Source organism: Quercus suber, unplaced genomic scaffold (assembly GCF_002906115.3).
Source record: "Quercus suber isolate HL8 unplaced genomic scaffold, Cork oak 2.0 scaffold_723, whole genome shotgun sequence".
NCBI classification, from domain to species: Eukaryota; Viridiplantae; Streptophyta; class Magnoliopsida; order Fagales; family Fagaceae; genus Quercus; species Quercus suber.
Genome location: NW_027070163.1, coordinates 111,486 through 130,910, shown reverse-complemented (window position 1 = coordinate 130,910; position 19,425 = coordinate 111,486). Strand labels below are relative to the sequence as shown.

The following is a 19,425-nucleotide window of genomic DNA, read 5'->3' as shown; positions in this document are numbered from 1 at the left end:
TTAATAACCCCGCCAGAATTGTGACCGAAGTTGGTAGATATGGGGCGGCTTTGGGCGGGTGTGAGGACATCCGTGCCAAGAGCCGTTGTAACCGCAGCCCCCACTGGGCTTCCGGCGCGGCAGAGTCTAAGTGTAACACTGATAGTGCCATGCACGGTGGCCAGGAGGGATATCGATGAAGTACCTCATGTTTCTCCCTGGAGCACACCCCTGCCAGAGGAGACGCGCGAACTCATGTCATGGCTGGTGCCCGAGTGTTGCCGTCTCCAACGGCCAACACTCGTGAGGATTGGAGAGAATCAAGGGAACATCACGGAGGAGGGCTTCCCGGAGCACCTGCGTCTGCTCCTCTCTTTGTTCAAGCTTCGCCACACCGAACAAAGAGTTGTTGGTGGCCTTGAAGCAAGCCAGCCTCAGCCCCTTTTCCTCTAGCTAGTTTTAGGATAGGCCCACCTGGGCCTCTGTTTGTAGAATTAGCTTATAGGAGTAGTTTTAAAACATGCCTGCCTGAGCCTCTGTTTGTACATTGTACCCCTCTGATTTAATAAAGTAACATGAAGTTCATTTTCGTTTCTGCTGGATCTTCTATTTCGAACTTTTTATTTTTCTGCAATGTCTGTCTGGTAGTTCTTTTCCTTTTCTTTTCTTTTTTTTTTTTTGATACGTCACCGCCAACCTTCCGTAGAATAACTACTTAGAATGATCGTCTTGCACCGGCCAGGGCACTAATCCTCCCCACAGATAGCACCAATTGTAAGGTCTCATTTTGTAAAGGTTCCCCAACAATACATTTTTAGAGAGTGAGTTAAAGGTTTAGGTCCTAACAGGCTAGCAACGGGATACAAATCACTTCTTTTTCGTTGAAGAGGAGTGAGCCCAGTTTTCAACCCCAGGTCTCTCCTCGGCCTTTTCCCTTTTCTTATATCCTTCTCCTCTCTTTCTGTTGATCATCCATTGGCCTCCTCTCTAACCCTCCGTCCCATCAGCGGTCTTATCCGTACTCAAATGGCTCACCAAGATCGATGTTGCCCTGCCATGGGGTTACATCCCCATTAATGCGGCCAGGAGAGTTAGGTGAGCGTATTCAATGCAGAGGTGACAGTTCGCCCAGAGCTTGCCCCCTCCGCCATACTTCTGTCGTCGACGCGTGGCACTCGGCCCTTTCCTCCTCGGACAGCCAAGGAATCTTCTTTAGTGGGGTGGTCCTTGTGTTCTCCGGGGGTCTCGGACGCTCGAGGGCGGGTCATCCTCGGATATACTCCTCGAGGGATGGTCTTCGCGCTTTCATCCTCGGACCTATCATGCATCCTCGACATGGGCCATTTGGGCCTGGCTTGGAGTGGGCCAAGGCTACCCGATTTTCTGGCCCCACAACAGGCATTTGCATTTTTCCCCAAGAGCACACTGTTCACGAATAAATAAATAAATCTAGGTCCCATTGGCACTATTCATAGTTTAAAAATAATTTTGCTACAGTATTTTTAGTAATAAGTTTTCAGTTTTTAACCATAAACATTATCCAAACAGACTCTTAGACACCCTTACGGGTCAAAGAGGTAACACATGCAAAAATGAAAAAATATCATTGATCACAAAGTAATAAACCCGAAGAAATAATCAATTAGACCAAAAACACAAGCTTTGCCACTCAAAAGTTTAATAGCTTTACCCATAAACCAGATGAATTTCAGGTTATGTTAGTGTATCAATATCATGTAGGACCCAGAATGAGAAAATTCACTTTAAAGATAGGATGACCCCTATAGATGAAAAAATGAGTAAAAATCGCTTGAGATCTTTGATCATGTTTAAAGGAAAGTAATTAAGGCACCAATTTTTTTTTTTTAAGTGAGTCTATTCAAGTTCAGCTAAAAATAAAATACAGGAAATACCAAAAATAACATTAATAGATGTAGTAAAAAATGAAATGTCAATTAAGGAACTAACTGCAGGTGTGACTTTTGATAGAATAAAATGATGGAATCGATTAAATATAGATTACAAAATCATTTTCAACTACTTAGCAAAAGAAGACTCGTTACAGAATTCACTATACAGTGCCAACTGTAAAATTGGGGGCATGGACAGCCACAAATCAGAGAATAGATATTCCCAATCAACCATAACAAATGCAAGTAGTGTAGTCTTAGTAACAAGTTTCAGACATGAGCCTAATATTTTTGTCGAAAAGGTCAAAAAAGATCAACCACGCCTATAATTTTTATAATGAGATCTTTGTCATAGTTATATATGGGTAAAAACATAAAAATCGACGAAGGGAAGAATGAGATCATAAGAAGAGTTGCTAATTGAAAAACATTTTAAGCACAAGGTATACATACATACATACATACATACATACATGCTCATATCTTTCATCTTACTAAAATCCCCTGCAATTGGGGTCATAATAAATACACATGATATAAGTCATAGTGTCTTTGAATTAAAATTTAAAAGCACCATCAGCAAGCAAACTCAAAGCCTCAGGTTTCCTCTACTGTCTTAGGAACTCCATTTGCAGTACTCTCTCACAGGACGCAAGATGACTAATAATAAGGGTGAGGTAATTTGGACAGATGCCAATCAAGACCAAACCTGGGGTGGAATGGCAACCAGAAGTAAGAAAGATTTGGTACGGTTGCTAAGAGTGCAAAGCCATAAACAAGTTCTGCTTCCGAGCATGTTCTGGAATAAGTTTATGGATGTTATCAGGCGGTATGCCTGAAAGCTCTGCCAATAAAAATAAAAGAAAACATTAGTAAGCATTAGAAGCCAGGGCAAAACCAAACCAAAATAATTTCAACAGATTCAAGAATGCATAAACGAGTACATTGTCTGTAGCCTATGACAATTTCTCTATTCATTTTCTTTTGTCTAACCAGGTACAATATTTCATACCATTAAGTAGGAAAAGTAGAAAAATAAAGCTCAATATATTTTTTTTTTTAAATCTACATTTTCTTTGGGATAAGTAGTGTAGCTTCACTTTTATATTCATATTACTGTTTTCAACATAGATAACATAAATGACATTTGATGAAGAAAAAAAGTTATAAATTGTAAGAGACGCCCTTTCGAACATAAGAAGCTCACTTCGTTACATGATTTTAGAAACATGCTTGGTTTGGTGATAATGATGATGCAGATGAAAGATATCACAAATATAAGAGCATATCTGCTTCTAAATTCTATTTGATATCACCTATCAAACTTCCATGTCTGGGTTTTTATCCCGGCTATAGGGGCAAGAGACATATTTCAATATAAAAAATCCTGAACTTTTACTACAATATTAATAAATCTGCGAAGGAAAAAGGATTAGTAAATGCAAGATCAGAAAGCACAATACTCATTAGATATGTTCATGTTGCTTCGAGGTTACTGAATTGCCTCACCTAAAGCTTTTCTCATCTAGGTTTCACAAAACTACAACACAATCAAGCCACTACTTTCTTTTTCATTCTATCTTCTTCTTTTTTTATAAATTTCATAATAACAACAATGAATTTCAAAGAACTAACAACATGAAGGACAAAATAAAATTTTCAATGAAAAAGTAGAACACCATGATGGTATGGTACACTTATTTTATTCAGTATTTACCTGGGGCTTTAAAATTAAAGAGAGGAGGAAGAGGGCGACCATTAGGAAGGCGAGTGTTTGGGTCCCTCAGTTCATCAAAGAAAGGGTGAATGCAAGCTTCCAACTGCAGTACCACAACAGAAAAGGGCTGAGCATTGTATAATATTTGCTGGCCAAGGACAGAATACAATGGAAATTAACTTACAGCAGTGCATCGCAGATTGGGAGAGTACTGAAAAAACCTACATACGAGGTCCACTGCTTCTGGGGGTAAACGTTTTTGGAAGACCTGTTTAATGAGAATACTCAGTCCCACAGAAACAGTGGGAATATTAAATGAGGCAAATAATATGCACATACATGATAACTAAATCACATTTCAGAAAATCCTAATTGCTAACTAGATAACTATTACAAGTGAAATTTTTTTTTAAAGGTTACATATGCACACATGAATATAAACAGTGGGAATGTGCGAAAGGTTCAACCAAGTTTTGCAAAAGAAAAGAACAATTTTAAATGAAGAAAGAGGGGGGGCAGGGGGAGAAGAGGGGTGGTGGGGAGGAACAGACAAATTGTTCAATTAAATGAGGCAAATAATATGCATGGGTTAATATGAGCAACCATGAAGTTCAAGGGGGTTGTGGCAAGGTGATCATTTGTCCCCTTTGTTATTTGTGTTGGTTATGGAAGCCGTCGGTAAAATGTTGGATAAGGCTGTATGAAGGTTGTTTGTCAGGTTTTAGTGTAGGTGTTTATGCTGGAAGATATCTGTTGGTTTCCCATCTCCTTTTCGCTGATGATACTCTAATTTTTTGTGATGCTAATATTGATCAAATGCTGATTCTCTGTATGGTGCTCATTTGGTTCAAGGCTGTGTCTGGTCTGAAGGTAAATTTGGGTAAGTCTGAGCTGGTGGCTGTGGGAGCAGTTCATAACATGGATCTTTTGGTGGCTGTCTTAGGCTGCAAGCAAGGGTCTCTCCCAATGAAATATTTGGGTCTTCCTTTGGGGGTAAAATTTAAGGACAAGTCAATTTGGAATCCAATTCTAGAGAAGATGGAAAGAAAATTAGCAGGTTGGAAAAAATTATATTTATCCAAGGGAGGTAGAGTCACTTTAATTAAAAGCAGTCTCTCAAATCTCCCTACTTACTTTCTTTCTTTATTCCCTATTCCTACTTCAGTGGCCAACCGAATTGCTAGACTTCGGCAGGACTTTCTGTGGGGTGGCCTAGGAGATGAGCCCAAATTTCATCTGGTTGATTGGTCTACGATGTGTACTCCGCTTGCTTCAGGTGGGTTGGGGATTGGGAACAGGGATTAGGAACCTGAGAACTTTCAATGTAGCCTTTTTAGGGAAGTGGTTATGGAGATTTGGGCAAGAAAGGGATGGGATGCTCAATGGCGTCAAGTGATAGAGGTGAAGTATGGTTGTGATTGGGGTGGTTGGTGTTCTAGCTCTTCCTCTAGTCCATATGGAGTCAATTTGTGGAAAAATATTAGAAGGGGGCGGCATTCTTTATCTCGGTTTATTCTGTATGAAATTGGAGATAGATCAAAAGTGCAGTTTTGGCTAGATAGTTGGTGTGGATCTTCTTCTCTCACTGACCGCTATCCTGAATTATTTAGGATTTGTCGTAGAAAAGAGGCAAGTATGGCGGATCTTATGAGGTACACCAATGGAGTCCTCCATTGGGAGATACATTTTTGTAGGGATGTGCATAATAGGGAATTGGAGGCTTTCAGGAGCTTCATCAATACCATTTATGGCACTCCTATAAAGGGGATAAGGGAGGATAAGAGATATTGGCTGCCTTATAAGAGTAAGGGGTTCACGGTTGGTGCATACTACCATCTTCTAGTTGGCCATACTGCGCAATTTTTCCCTTGGAAAAACATTTGAAAGCAGAAGATTCCCTCTAGAGTGGCTTTCTTTGTATGGACCGTTGCCTTGGGGAAATGTCTGACAATTGACAATTTAAGGAAAAGAAAGGTTTGCATTTTGGATTGGTGTTACATGTGCATTATGAAACTATTGACCATCTATTCCTTCATTGCCCGGTTGCTTTGGAGTTAAGGGATATGGTGTTTGGTTTATTTGGAGTTTATTGGGTTATGCCAATGTCTGTTGTTGGGCTATTTGCTTGCTGGCAAGGTCGGTTTGGTCGCCATCGTAATTGAGATATATGGATGGTTGATCCTCATTGTTTGATATGGTGTATTTGGAAGGAGAGAAATAGTAGGTGTTTTGAAGACAATGAGCATTCCATGCCTGACTTCAAGCTTCTATTTTTCAGAACTTTATTGGACCTGTTCTCTGTGTGGAGAAACCATCCTTTTTCGTCTATTTTGGATTTACTTGATTTTTTTAATATTCGTTTTTGATATGTTCACTCCTGCATACTCCCTGTGTACTTGGGTGTCTCTCTCTTTTTAATATCAATGAATCTTTATAATTTATCAAAAAATAAACACTGTTAAAGTAATCATCAATTCTTCCAGGGAACAACATAAAAGATTCCTCAGCTTCTAGAATAGCTAGCACAAGCCTTGCCCTAAGCAGAAGTCATTCATGGTTTAAAGTTATTTCATGACCCATAATATATACCAACTGCTTCCCTCCCCATGCCAATTGCCAAGCCCCATTGTAACACCTCTCAGACTTCTAGACATTCTCTAACCTTTGACCTAAATACAATTTTCCTCTTTTTTTTCCCCTAATATTACTCTATGCACCTAAGAACCAGAAGAGCATACACATCAACAACTCAGGAGAATCAAAACCGCTACCTATTTGGTTCCTGAGCCAGAGCCTTGCTCAAAAGTTCTACCTTTATATGTTTCCTACACAGTTAATATATAAATAGGATCTTGGTCATATTAGATGTCCTCAACTTGCCAAACAATGTCCAGTCCGAGGGATGTCTGGTCTTAACACTTTCACTAAAGCATCCTCCAAAAACTGTGAAACTTAGACAGTCCACACAAAAAGGCACTCAAGAACAAAGACGATTGAAGACAATATAAAAATGATACAAGCAAGGAAAAGGATACCTTGTGCCATGGATGAGGCTTTATCTGTGGGAACTTAAATTCAGTATAATTCGGATTCATGCACTTTATCTCCTCCCTGGTTGGAGTTCCCAAAACCTGGACAAAGTTTAAAATACATGAAACACTTATTTAGATTTATGTTAACCACTAAAGAGTATATTTTTTTTAGTTATATAATGATGAAATATCTTGTACTCCTTGTTTCCTATTTCACTTCCAAAAACACAAGGTGAAAAGTCTTTTAGCTAATACAATGAGTTGATGTCAATGGCCAAAATTCAAATCCCAAACTATGAATAGTAAAAAGGATATTCACAAAGACAGGTGGAAAATAATCACCTTAATGATCTCAACTAGTTGGTCAACCCCACTTTCACCAGGAAACAAAGGCTGAAAGATAAGTTGGATTATAAGTGTTAATGGCAGTACACAGGACGGTAAAAACAGGGATAAGTCTGTATAATTTCAAGTATTGACCCACCTGTCCAAGAAGTAACTCAGCCATCACACAACCTGTAGACCATATATCTATCGCAGTTGTGTACTCGGTGGCACCAAATATGAGCTCTGGAGCACGATAATATCTTGAACAGATGTAAGAAACATTGGGTTCTCCTTTCACCTGATAAAATGCAAAAGGGATAAACTCAAACCAAATAAAAGACACAACAATTAATAAGTAATAACCACAGAGACATGCAAACTTACCAACACTTTTGCACTCCCAAAATCACAAAGTTTCAGTTGATGTGTATGGGGATTGACCTGGACAGTGAACAGTTAGCACTTTAGTGTGAAAAATTATTGAAAAATAAATACACTGAAATATGTAATTAGCAAGTCACCAAGAAATTCAACAGATTCTATACACATGCAAAGAATCACAAAACAAAGTCTTCATTATCAATAGATAAACTGAACTCATGGGATGATAGCAAACAACCAACATTCATATAAGCCAAGTCGACCAAAAGATAGTCCAAAGTCATCCACGTACTAGAACTAAGTTACAAAAGCAACAATTATAATGTGCGTGGGTTTCCACTTTATAAGAAATCCAATATAAGCATAATACTATCAAATATTTTGAAAGAACACAACTTTCTAACAATAACATGGGTTCTGAAGGAAACTGACAGGTTACATAGGTTAGAAAATTGTGTGCTGAGATATGAGAGAAACTGACAGCTAATGATGAATTTGAAGTAAAAAAACATGAATCAACATAACAGCAAAACAGGGATCATGAAGCCATCCATCCCATTTCAAGTAAAAGAAATTCGAGGAAGAGGTGCAGATGAATCTGCAATAACTAAATCAACTATATAGTATATCTGAAACCTGTGAAGCACAGATACTTCAAACTAATAGCTGTATCCATACTGGATATATTTCTAATACGATTGGATACTTCCCGCCTTTTTTTTTTTCTCACTCTCCATGTGAAACTAATAGCTTCTTAACTAGTTTTATATTTAGACATTGTCTGCCTTTTAGCCTCAGATAATATCTTTTAAACTAATATATATATATATATATAAATTATTAGCACTAACTTTTATTAATAATGGAGAGGAACCAGATGTACAGGGTGTACACAAAGTGCTCCTAAAGAATTACATTCTAAAAGAGAGAGAGTCTATATAATCTACAACAGAATGCATATTGCCAGTGCCAAGTATATGAGACCCCTCAAACAATGATATCAAATGCAAGGATTTCAGCTCAGTAACTGAGACCGCCACTCCATTAAATGGGCAATTGTTTCTCCCCTTTTATATTACCCATATTCCAAACAAAAAGAGCTTCCATGTTTACCAAACCAATTCCTCCATCCAAAAAGTAAATCCCCAACCTTCTTTATTAATCAAAGTACTTCTACCATATCATATCCCAAGTTATCAAATTTTAATGTATTGCCACATCCATATTGTATGACATGTATATTTTGAATCTGCATCAATGCTTCCTAGTCTGAAATTAAAAGGAATCTTCATGATTATGGACATGTTATATTCCTTATAATTAAAAAAGTATGCATTCATGCTTATAAACGTACACATAATAGTGTACATATACAGATGTATTTTGACATAGAAGCCACATAACCTCCTTGTCATATAATAATACAAGGTAACATGTCATCATGACATAGCCATTGCACAAGTGCAATATGACCCTATCAGCATTTCTTGGTATTAATATAGGATTGTCAATAATGTCTTGAGTACACTACATATACCACCAAAGTAATACATTTTTTTAACAAATAAATTTAACATGCAACTGCCAATGAATGACTGGCTTCAATAAGCTTTAGTCAAAAGCCCACGGAATTAGTATGATAGATATCATGCATTCGTGCAAATCAATATAGTCATGTGCAAAATGAGTCTTGAGCAACAAACACTAACTTCTTCAGAAAGAAGAATCTTACTAGTAGGTTTTGTGGCTTGATGTCACGATGACAAATACCAATACAATTATGTATGTAGGCAAGCGCTCTGCAAATCTGCACCCAAAAAACAACAACAATGAGAAGCAGAACTCTAGCTGATAGCTGATATAGGATTTTTTTAATCAGTAAGCTACACATGCCCACATGAGTTTTAAACCCACCACCCCATTCTTACATGGAGAGAAAATGCCATATATGTTGGAGCTCATTAGTATTAGTTTTTCAGATAAAAAGGTTAATTTACATTTGAGTTTTTTTCCTAAGACACAAAGCAAGACGACATGCACTATATTTTTCCTCTGCACATGGCTACAATGATGCAATAGCTTCTGCAAGAACATATAATGGGAACATGATATGGCATGTTTTACAAAACATCAGCATGCTTTGAGCATAGAAATCACAAAATTCAAAAAAGAAAATGTGGTATTATTTTTGAAATGCAAAAATCATATAAATTTGTAACATGTAAACACCTTTCTTTAATCTTATCAAATAAAATGCTTTCAAGTCACTAAATTATAAAACTGGAAAGTAAGGATGTATAATTTCAAGTATTGACCCACCTGTCCAAGAAGTAACTCAGCCATCACACAACCTGTAGACCATATATCTATCGCAGTTGTGTACTCGGTGGCACCAAATATGAGCTCTGGAGCACGATAATATCTTGAACAGATGTAAGAAACATTGGGTTCTCCTTTCACCTGATAAAATGCAAAAGGGATAAACTCAAACCAAATAAAAGACACAACAATTAATAAGAATAACCAGAGAGACATGCAAACTTACCAACACTTTTGCACTCCCAAAATCACAAAGTTTCAGTTGATGTGTATGGGGATTGACCTGGACAGTGAACAGTTAGCACTTTAGTGTGAAAAATAAATACACTGAAATATGTAATTAGCAAGTCACCAAGAAATTCAACAGATTCTATACACATGCAAAGAATCACAAAACAAAGTCTTCATTATCAATAGATAAACTGAACTCATGGGATGATAGCAAACAACCAACATTCATATAAGCCAAGTCGACCAAAAGATAGTCCAAAGTCATCCACGTACTAGAACTAAGTTACAAAAGCAACAATTATAATGTGCGTGGGTTTCCACTTTATAAGAAATCCAATATAAGCATAATACTATCAAATATTTTGAAAGAACACAACTTTCTAACAATAACATGGGTTCTGAAGGAAACTGACAGGTTACATAGGTTAGAAAATTGTGTGCTGAGATATGAGAGAAACTGACAGCTAATGATGAATTTGAAGTAAAAAAACATGAATCAACATAACAGCAAAACAGGGATCATGAAGCCATCCATCCCATTTCAAATAAAAGAAATTCGAGGAAGAGGTGCAGATGAATCTGCAATAACTAAATCAACTATATAGTATATCTGAAACCTGTGAAGCACAGATACTTCAAACTAATAGCTGTATCCATACTGGATATATTTCTAATACGATTGGATACTTCCCGCCTTTTTTTTTTTCTCACTCTCCATGTGAAACTAATAGCTTCTTAACTAGTTTTATATTTAGACATTGTCTGCCTTTTAGCCTCAGATAATATCTTTTAAACTAATATATATATATATATATAAATTATTAGCACTAACTTTTATTAATAATGGAGAGGAACCAGATGTACAGGGTGTACACAAAGTGCTCCTAAAGAATTACATTCTAAAAGAGAGAGAGTCTATATAATCTACAACAGAATGCATATTGCCAGTGCCAAGTATATGAGACCCCTCAAACAATGATATCAAATGCAAGGATTTCAGCTCAGTAACTGAGACCGCCACTCCATTAAATGGGCAATTGTTTCTCCCCTTTTATATTACCCATATTCCAAAAAAAAAGCTTCCATGTTTACCAAACCAATTCCTCCATCCAAAAAGTAAATCCCCAACCTTCTTTATTAATCAAAGTACTTCTACCATATCATATCCCAAGTTATCAAAATTTAATGTATTGCCACGTCCATATTGTATGACATGTATATTTTGAATCTGCATCAATGCTTCCTAGTCTGAAATTAAAAGGCATCTTCATGATTATGGACATGTTATATTCCTTACAATTAAAAAAGTATGCATTCATGCTTATAAACGTACACATAATAGTGTACATATACAGATGTATTTTGACATAGAAGCCACATAACCTCCTTGTCATATAATAATACAAGGTAACATGTCATCATGACATAGCCATTGCACAAGTGCAATATGACCCTATCAGCATTTCTTGGTATTAATATAGGATTGTCAATAATGTCTTGAGTACACTACATATACTACCAAAGTAATACATTTTTTTTAACAAATAAATTTAACATGCAACTGCCAATGAATGCCTGGCTTCAATAAGCTTTAGTCAAAAGCCCACGGAATTAGTATGATAGATATCATGCATTCGTGCAAATCAATATAGTCATGTGCAAAATGAGTCTTGAGCAACAAACACTAACTTCTTCAGAAAGAAGAATCTTACTAGTAGGTTTTGTGGCTTGATGTCACGATGACAAATACCAATACAATTATGTATGTAGGCAAGCGCTCTGCAGATCTGCACCCAAAAAACAACAACAATGAGAAGCAGAACTCTAGCTGATAGCTGATATAGGATTTTTTTTAACTGGTAAGCTACACATGCCCACATGAGTTTTAAACCCAACACCCCATTCTTACATGGAGAGAAAATGCCATATGAGTTTGAGCTCATTAGTATTAGTTTTTCAAACAAAAAGGTTAATTTACATTTGAGTTTTTTTCCTAAGACACAAAGCAAGACGACATGCACTATATTTTTCCTCTGCACATGGCTACAATGATGCAATAGCTTCTGCAAGAACATATAATGGGAACATGATATGGCATGTTTTACAAAACATCAGCATGCTTTGAGCATAGAAATCACAAAATTCAAAAAAGAAAATGTGGTATTATTTTTGAAATGCAAAAATCATATAAATTTGTAACATGTAAACACCTTTCTTTAATCTTATCAAATAAAATGCTTTCAAGTCACTAAATTATAAAACTGGAAAGTAAGGATACCCAAAAAAAACCCCAAGGCATAGCTAGCCTAATACATTGGAAGAAACTATGCACTTTTTTTCACAAGTATTTTAAGGGATCCCTTTAAAACACTAGGACCATTAGAATAAATAATAAAAAAATAATAAAAAAATAAAAAAATAAAAAATAAAGGAGAGACTTATTTATAGACAACACAACTTGGAGCTAAGGTTTGTCAACTTGAAAAAATTAATCCATGAATAACCCTAGAATAAATACGTTTGCAGCTTTCATTTAGTAGTTAATATATTAAAAAGATTATAACAACTTACGAAACTTTTAAAAGGGCAGTTTTTTTATTAAAAAAATGGATAAGTAAGATATTCTATATGACCAATTGAAAAATAAGAAGAGGGAACCACAATTTTATAAGTGCACATAATTGAATACAGTGATATTAAGGCTGCTGATAAAATGCAACTAAATACAATAATTTTCCCAGTTGAGGAACCAGCACCCAGATTTCATCCTCAAATCAATCAACAACACTTTCCTTATTAACACAAACGTTGGATTTTAACCTAGGTGAGAAATAATAGGAAGAAAAGTGATGCAAAGAGAAGTGCTAGGAAAACGTATAAACTTCTCATAATATGTTAGGGTTTCAACAATAAAGTTTGAAATCCCCCATGCTTGAGCTATGTGAATTCTCTTTTCTATCCTCTATTTATACTTGTTTTACCAGTCTGAGTCAGGCAGGGGTCCTATGATGCAATGATAAAACTATAAAAGACTTAACTCATGTCCCACCAGGGCCTGGTGGGAAGTTTACCTCACTCACTTCTCTTCATTTCTTTCCATTCTTTCTCCAACTCATCCAAATATCCACAAACTGGAAATAATGTCTGACCTATTATATTGCTATATCATATAGCAAAGCTATTATAAGCATCATAAAAAAAAATAAAAGATGCCACTCCTTAAGGTAAGATTTCATTAGAAAAGACTACTGCATAGAAAAGAGTATGAAGTAGCCAAGAAACTACAGTAAAGACTCAATACTATGTACAAGGATGCCACTCCTAATTGCCTATACAAATGCTGAAGTATACCATAAAGATTATACTTCTATAAAACAACCATTCTAAAATTCCTTCAATTCCTGATACACAGTTGCCACATACATATATTCAATAATGAAGGCAAGATCCATGCAATAGAAATTTGTGTTCTTGAAAAAAAGACAATATAATTAATGATCAAAAGAAATATGCCAAATCAAAAAGAACTACCTGATAGGTATAAAGCTTAACATATATTAAGGGCATTCGCTGATTGTTCCTGCTATAGGTTCTTGCTATACGGTTAACAGTTTCAGGGACAAATTCTAGTACAAGATTCAGATATAGCTCTTCTTTGTCTGTAGTTGAAAAGAAACAATGCTTAAGGGCAACAATATTTGGATGATCCAACATCTGCATTATCTGTAACTCCCTATTCTTATAGCGCTTGTCCTGTAGAACCTTCTTTATAGCAACAATCTCTCCAGTTTCTCTACATTTTGCCTGCACATAAAATATAATTATTTCAACAACGTGAAATTATGCAAAATGAATAAAAAGTAGATTAATAGCAATTCATTACAAGTAAACTTACTTGATAAACAACACCAAAAGAACCATTTCCAACCACATGTTCTGCAATATAACTGACTGTCTGTGATAAAAAAAAAAAAAAAAAAAAAAGGAGAGACTTATTTATAGACAACACAACTTGGAGCTAAGGTTTGTCAACTTGAAAAAATTAATCCATGAATAACCCTAGAAAAAATACGTTTGCAGCTTTCATTTAGTAGTTAATATATTAAAAAGATTATAACAACTTACGAAACTTTTAAAAGGGCAGTTTTTTTATTAAAAAAATGGATAAGTAAGATATTCTATATGACCAATTGAAAAATAAGAAGAGGGAACCACAATTTTATAAGTGCACATAATTGAATACAGTGATATTAAGGCTGCTGATAAAATGCAACTAAATACAATAATTTTCCCAGTTGAGGAACCAGCACCCAGATTTCATCCTCAAATCAATCAACAACACTTTCCTTATTAACACAAACGTTGGATTTTAACCTAGGTGAGAAATAATAGGAAGAAAAGTGATGCAAAGAGAAGTGCTGGGAAAACGTATAAACTTCTCATAATATGTTAGGGTTTCAACAATAAGGTTTGAAATCCCCCATGCTTGAGCTATGTGAATTCTCTTTTCTATCCTCTATTTATACTTGTTTTACCAGTCTGAGTCAGACAGGGGTCCTATGATGAAATGATAAAACTATAAAAGACTTAAATCATGTCCCACCAGGGTCTGGTGGGAAGTTTACCTCACTCACTTCTCTTCATTTCTTTCCATTTTTTCTCCAACTCATCCAAATATCCACACACTGGAAATAATGTCTGACCTATTATATTGCTATATCATATAGCAAAGCTATTATAAGCATCATAAAAAAAATAAAAGATGCCACTCCTTAAGGTAAGATTTCATTAGAAAAGACTACTGCATAGAAAAGAGTATGAAGTAGCCAAGAAACTACAGTAAAGACTCAATACTATGTACAAGGATGCCACTCCTAATTGCATATACATATACTGAAGTATACCATAAAGTTTATACTTCTATAAAACAACCATTCTAAAATTCCTTCAATTCCTGATACACAGTTGCCACATACATATATTCAATAATGAAGGCAAGATCCATGCAATAGAAATTTGTGTTCTTGAAAACAAGACAATATAATTAATGATCAAAAGAAATATGCCAAATCAAAAAGAACTACCTGATAGGTATAAAGCTTAACATATATTAAGGGCATTCGCTGATTGTTCCTGCTATAGGTTCTTGCTATACGGTTAACAGTTTCAGGGACAAATTCTAGTACAAGATTCAGATATAGCTCTTCTTTGTCTGTAGTTGAAAAGAAACAATGCTTAAGGGCAACAATATTTGGATGATCCAACATCTGCATTATCTGTAACTCCCTATTCTTATAGCGCTTGTCCTGTAGAACCTTCTTTATAGCAACAATCTCTCCAGTTTCTCTACATTTTGCCTGCACATAAAATATAATTATTTCAACAACGTGAAATTATGCAAAATGAATAAAAAGTAGATTAATAGCAATTCATTACAAGTAAACTTACTTGATAAACAACACCAAAAGAACCATTTCCAACCACATGTTCTGCAATATAACTGACTGTCTGTGAAGTCAAATACAACACAAGTACAGGAAAATGTAAGGTACTCACCAACTAAGATCACAACACCACATAAAATTTTCACATTCTACAATTAGATTTACTTTCAACCTGCTTAACTTGACCATTTCGACCACCAATAGTGGTTCGTATTACATGTCCCGTTTCAGCACCAACACCATCAATTACATCTGGTTCACTATCCTGCAACAGATTAAACACTAAGGAACAGAAACTGATACAACAAAAAATAAAAGTCTCAAAATTTTTCCATAGCTTGAAGAAAGAAGCCAATCATTCTCCAATCAGGCAAAGTGTCTTTACAAACACCAAACCATTTCAGTACCACTTCACCCACATGTTACCCATTACAGTAGATACTTATATGGGATAGAAGTGAACCATTGGATAATTGAAATAATTGACACGGAACAGAAAGAACTTTCAACATCAAAGATAAACAACTCTAATTTATAGCCACTTACTCTGTCCTCATCATGGTCCACCCTGTCCCTCAGTCTCATCTCAAGCATCTCTCTCCCCAGCCAGTCAACCGAACTAGATGAACCTTTAAAGCCATTAACAGACCTGGAACTGCCCACTCCACCATTCCCTAGGCTGGCAGACGCCATAAATGTGCTTGGTGTATATTACGGACGCTAGTATGTGCTACCCTCGTGATACTTTTCTGTTCTGCCTCCCATACCATCCAAGCATGTATCTTCCTAAAATAATTAATTGCATTACTTTAAACCAAGAAACATATACTGAACATACAAAACGCGGTAGATATCATGTTGATTTTAGAAGGCATTAAATATCTAAACTGAATGTTTTCCTCAATCACTTCATCTAATTTAAAAATTCCAACCAATATTATAGACTTTTTAATCCTTATAAGTGAACAATACAAAAGAATCATGTTAGCCAAAAGTAAGAAATAAATAAGCGATTTATGCTATTGTGAACAGATAGTTAAATGACAGGAAAAGATTCCCCCAGATATCACCATCACACATCAAAATGAAAAACAAAAGAAATATTTACAACCATCTTATAGGGAGCCAACAGTCACATAATCACATAAAGATACTAGCTTTTAGGTGGAAGAGGAATTACCAATCATAGAGCTATGTCAGAAAACATTAATATAGATTTGTAACAGAATGAATAAAAGAAATACGGTAGCATTATCGTAATCTTTCTTCCCTCTGCACCAAACATATATATGACAATCACTACGAAGGTTAGATTATGCACCAACAATTTGGCAGCCAAACTCAAACAACAAAAAGGAGGAAAACAGAAGTGCACAAAACTAAGTCAGAAATGCATAATAAGGGAAATAAAATATAAAAAACCACCAACACAACACAATCGCAACAATTAAAGTCTCAATTAATTTAGCAACATAGAAACCCATGGTTGAAAGCCTTATGAAAACACATCCTACAATTTTCCAACTTTAAATTGCAGCCCCTCCTAAACCAACTAACCCCAACTTGAGTAAAGCATAAAATTGGCAAAAATTAAACTCTACCAAAGAGCTCCGGCTCAAATGACACTTCTTGTTCCCACAAGAAGAGGTGCAAGGTAAGGCAGCGTGTTCAAAACCCGCGTGTAATTTACCAATCAAAACAAATACATAAATAAAGAATATAAAAAACCATATGCTGCACCACCTCAAGCATGAACTACCTTGGGGAAGCTAGAATAGAAGTAACTAAAACAAGCAAATCAATGGCATTAAAGTTTAATACTCCATTTATAACAATTACTTAAAACTAGGACCACTGTAATTGTACAAAACCACAATCTTTTTTTCCTTGTTCTTACAATTTCAACTACCAAATTACCAAATTGAGACCCAAAACAAAATGAAATACCAAAATTCACATTTCAAATTCCTATCAGATTCATCGCACAATTTATCCACCAATTAAAAACAAAAATTCACAAAACCCCAATAAACCAAAACCGCATAGATCTACAACTAAATTACCCAATTTTTTTTTTCTTGCAATATTCAAATCCAAATTAAAAAAAATTTCAAAAAACTACGCCAATTCACACAACACCGAATTTTCCAAAAATACACAAAATAAAGCACAAATTTTTTTTTTTCAAAAATCGAATCAGATCGATGAGAAATGAGAATTCAGTGACGCAGAAAGAGAGAGAGAAACTCACCAGCGAGTGTTTCGGAGCGAATTCGAATCGGAGCTCGAGCATTTTACTTTAGCTTTTCGATTTTCGCAATTTTTTTTTTCTCTCTAAACCAAAACTTTTTCACTTTCACTAATTAAAATAAATAAATTAAAAAAATAAAAATAAAAATTTTGATCGGAGAGCGTGAAGTGAGTGAACTGTGTGTTTGATCTGATTGATTGATTTTCTTTTTGGTTTTTCACTTCTTTTTTTTTTTTTTGGCTTTGTATGTTTGAGAGTGAGAGAGAGCGAGAGAGAGAGAGTGGAGGAATTCAAGAATAGTGTTGTGAGAGAAAAGAAAAGAGGTTTTGGTGTTTTCAAAAAAAACAACTGTCTCTCTCTCTCTCTCTCTCTGACAGTTTTTTTAATTTTTGGTTTCTCTGACAATTATCAGTATCGCTCTACATTTATCTTAAAATGGAGTGGTTTGGATTTTGGGAATTGGATACTATACATACTCCACTACAAACGGAGTTCAAATCCTCTGTCTCATCAATTGTGTTTCACTTCATGCTCCACCAATAAAATTTGGATAATTAACCTTTTTCATTAAATGAGATATCTCATTAAATGAGACAACTAACATCTCTTATTAAAGTCAGAGTTATCTCATTTAATGAGACATGCTAGTTGTCCAAGTTTTATTGGTGGAGCATGAAGTGGAGCACAATTGATAAGACAGAAGATTTGGACTCCTACAAACGTTGTTAGTAATGCAACTGTGTATACAACACAAATATGACCATTTTTTTTCCTTCAAAAAAGTTTAGGTGACATGCTATGAGTGGTGCATAATTTAACAATAAAGAGATATAAATCAATCTATCTTTAAAAAAAATTGAATATCTTTGACATATTGTTAATGAGTTGTGATAAAGTAACGTCGATGTTGAACCTAAACAAGAAGCAGTAAAAGTTTATCAACTTAATTGCTATAAAAAAAATTTTGAATTTTTTATGTAATTCCAACACACTTTCTCTATAGGTCTAAATTTTTTTCATACTCAATTTTACAATTTGTTGATTTATATCATTACGAATGATCGATTAGAAGTGATTGAATCTATGTAAACAAGGAGTGACAGAAGATGTCTACCATTTACTTTTTTACATTATGAAATTAAGATGTCATTATTCATGCCCCATGTATTATTAGTTTATTACTTTAATAGTTTTTTTTTTTTTTTTTTTGTGGTTAAATTTGTTGTTTACCTATTGATTGATTGCATAGGGTAAGCGTATATGTTACTACATTGCGTACATACACTCCTTAGTGATACTACGTTCATTATTATATTTGCCATGTGATTTAAGGAAAGAAAATAATGGATAGGGTGTTGATTAAGCATCACTCTTTCTCAACTCGCATTATTTCACTTATTATCTTTAATAGTCATTAAGATTAATAAAGACTTATACATAATAATAATAAAAAACTAATAAACACTTAAATTATAAACAAAAACTTAAACTATTGAGCATGTAAATGAAGTAAATTTATTTAAAATTTATTTCAGAGAATACCAAAATGTAATTAATCATGATTGAGTTTTAATTGGTTTTAAAATAGTGAAATAAAAAACGTTAAAAAAAAAAAAAAAAAAAAAAAAAGAAAGAAAGGGGAAATTACATAAAAAGACCCAAATGACGCCACTTTTGTTATGGTTAATCCTCCAATAAGAAGGAAAAACCCTGGGAGAGGAAAGAAACACATAACACAACACCAATAAAGTAAATAAATAAATAAAGTGAATATTAATAAATAATAGAGTGGAGTTTTTCTTTTTTTCTTTTTTCTTTGAGGAGATAATAGAGT

At 34.9% G+C, this 19,425-nt stretch overlaps 1 protein-coding gene across 1 annotated transcript; it reads right to left on the bottom strand.

Moving 5' to 3' along the window:
* Positions 1-2,287: 2,287 nt before the first annotated feature.
* On the bottom strand, positions 2,288-17,998 carry LOC112038487 (shaggy-related protein kinase kappa). The gene is made up of 13 exons (XM_024071293.2): positions 17,592-17,998; positions 15,887-16,126; positions 15,513-15,605; positions 15,345-15,404; positions 14,981-15,253; positions 11,609-11,683; positions 9,892-9,948; positions 9,666-9,806; positions 6,981-7,031; positions 6,642-6,737; positions 3,791-3,874; positions 3,607-3,709; positions 2,288-2,733 (listed from the first exon to the last, which is right to left on the bottom strand). Exons 2-13 carry the CDS (start codon positions 16,031-16,033, stop codon positions 2,645-2,647), a joined length of 1,269 nt encoding a protein of 422 aa, XP_023927061.2. The 5' UTR covers positions 16,034-16,126; positions 17,592-17,998; the 3' UTR covers positions 2,288-2,644.
* Between the last annotated feature and the right edge of the window lie 1,427 nt (positions 17,999-19,425).

Coding starts and splice junctions, on each gene's coding strand:
- LOC112038487 (XM_024071293.2), bottom strand. CDS start 16,033: ATGGCGTCTGCCAGCCTAGGGAATGGTGGAGTGGGCAGTTCCAGGTCT. Junction 15,405..15,512: donor GAAATGGTCAAGTTAAGCAG/GTTGAAAGTAAA, acceptor TTGACTTCACAG/ACAGTCAGTTATATTGCAGA. Junction 9,807..9,891: donor TTGGGAGTGCAAAAGTGTTG/GTAAGTTTGCAT, acceptor GCATTTTATCAG/GTGAAAGGAGAACCCAATGT.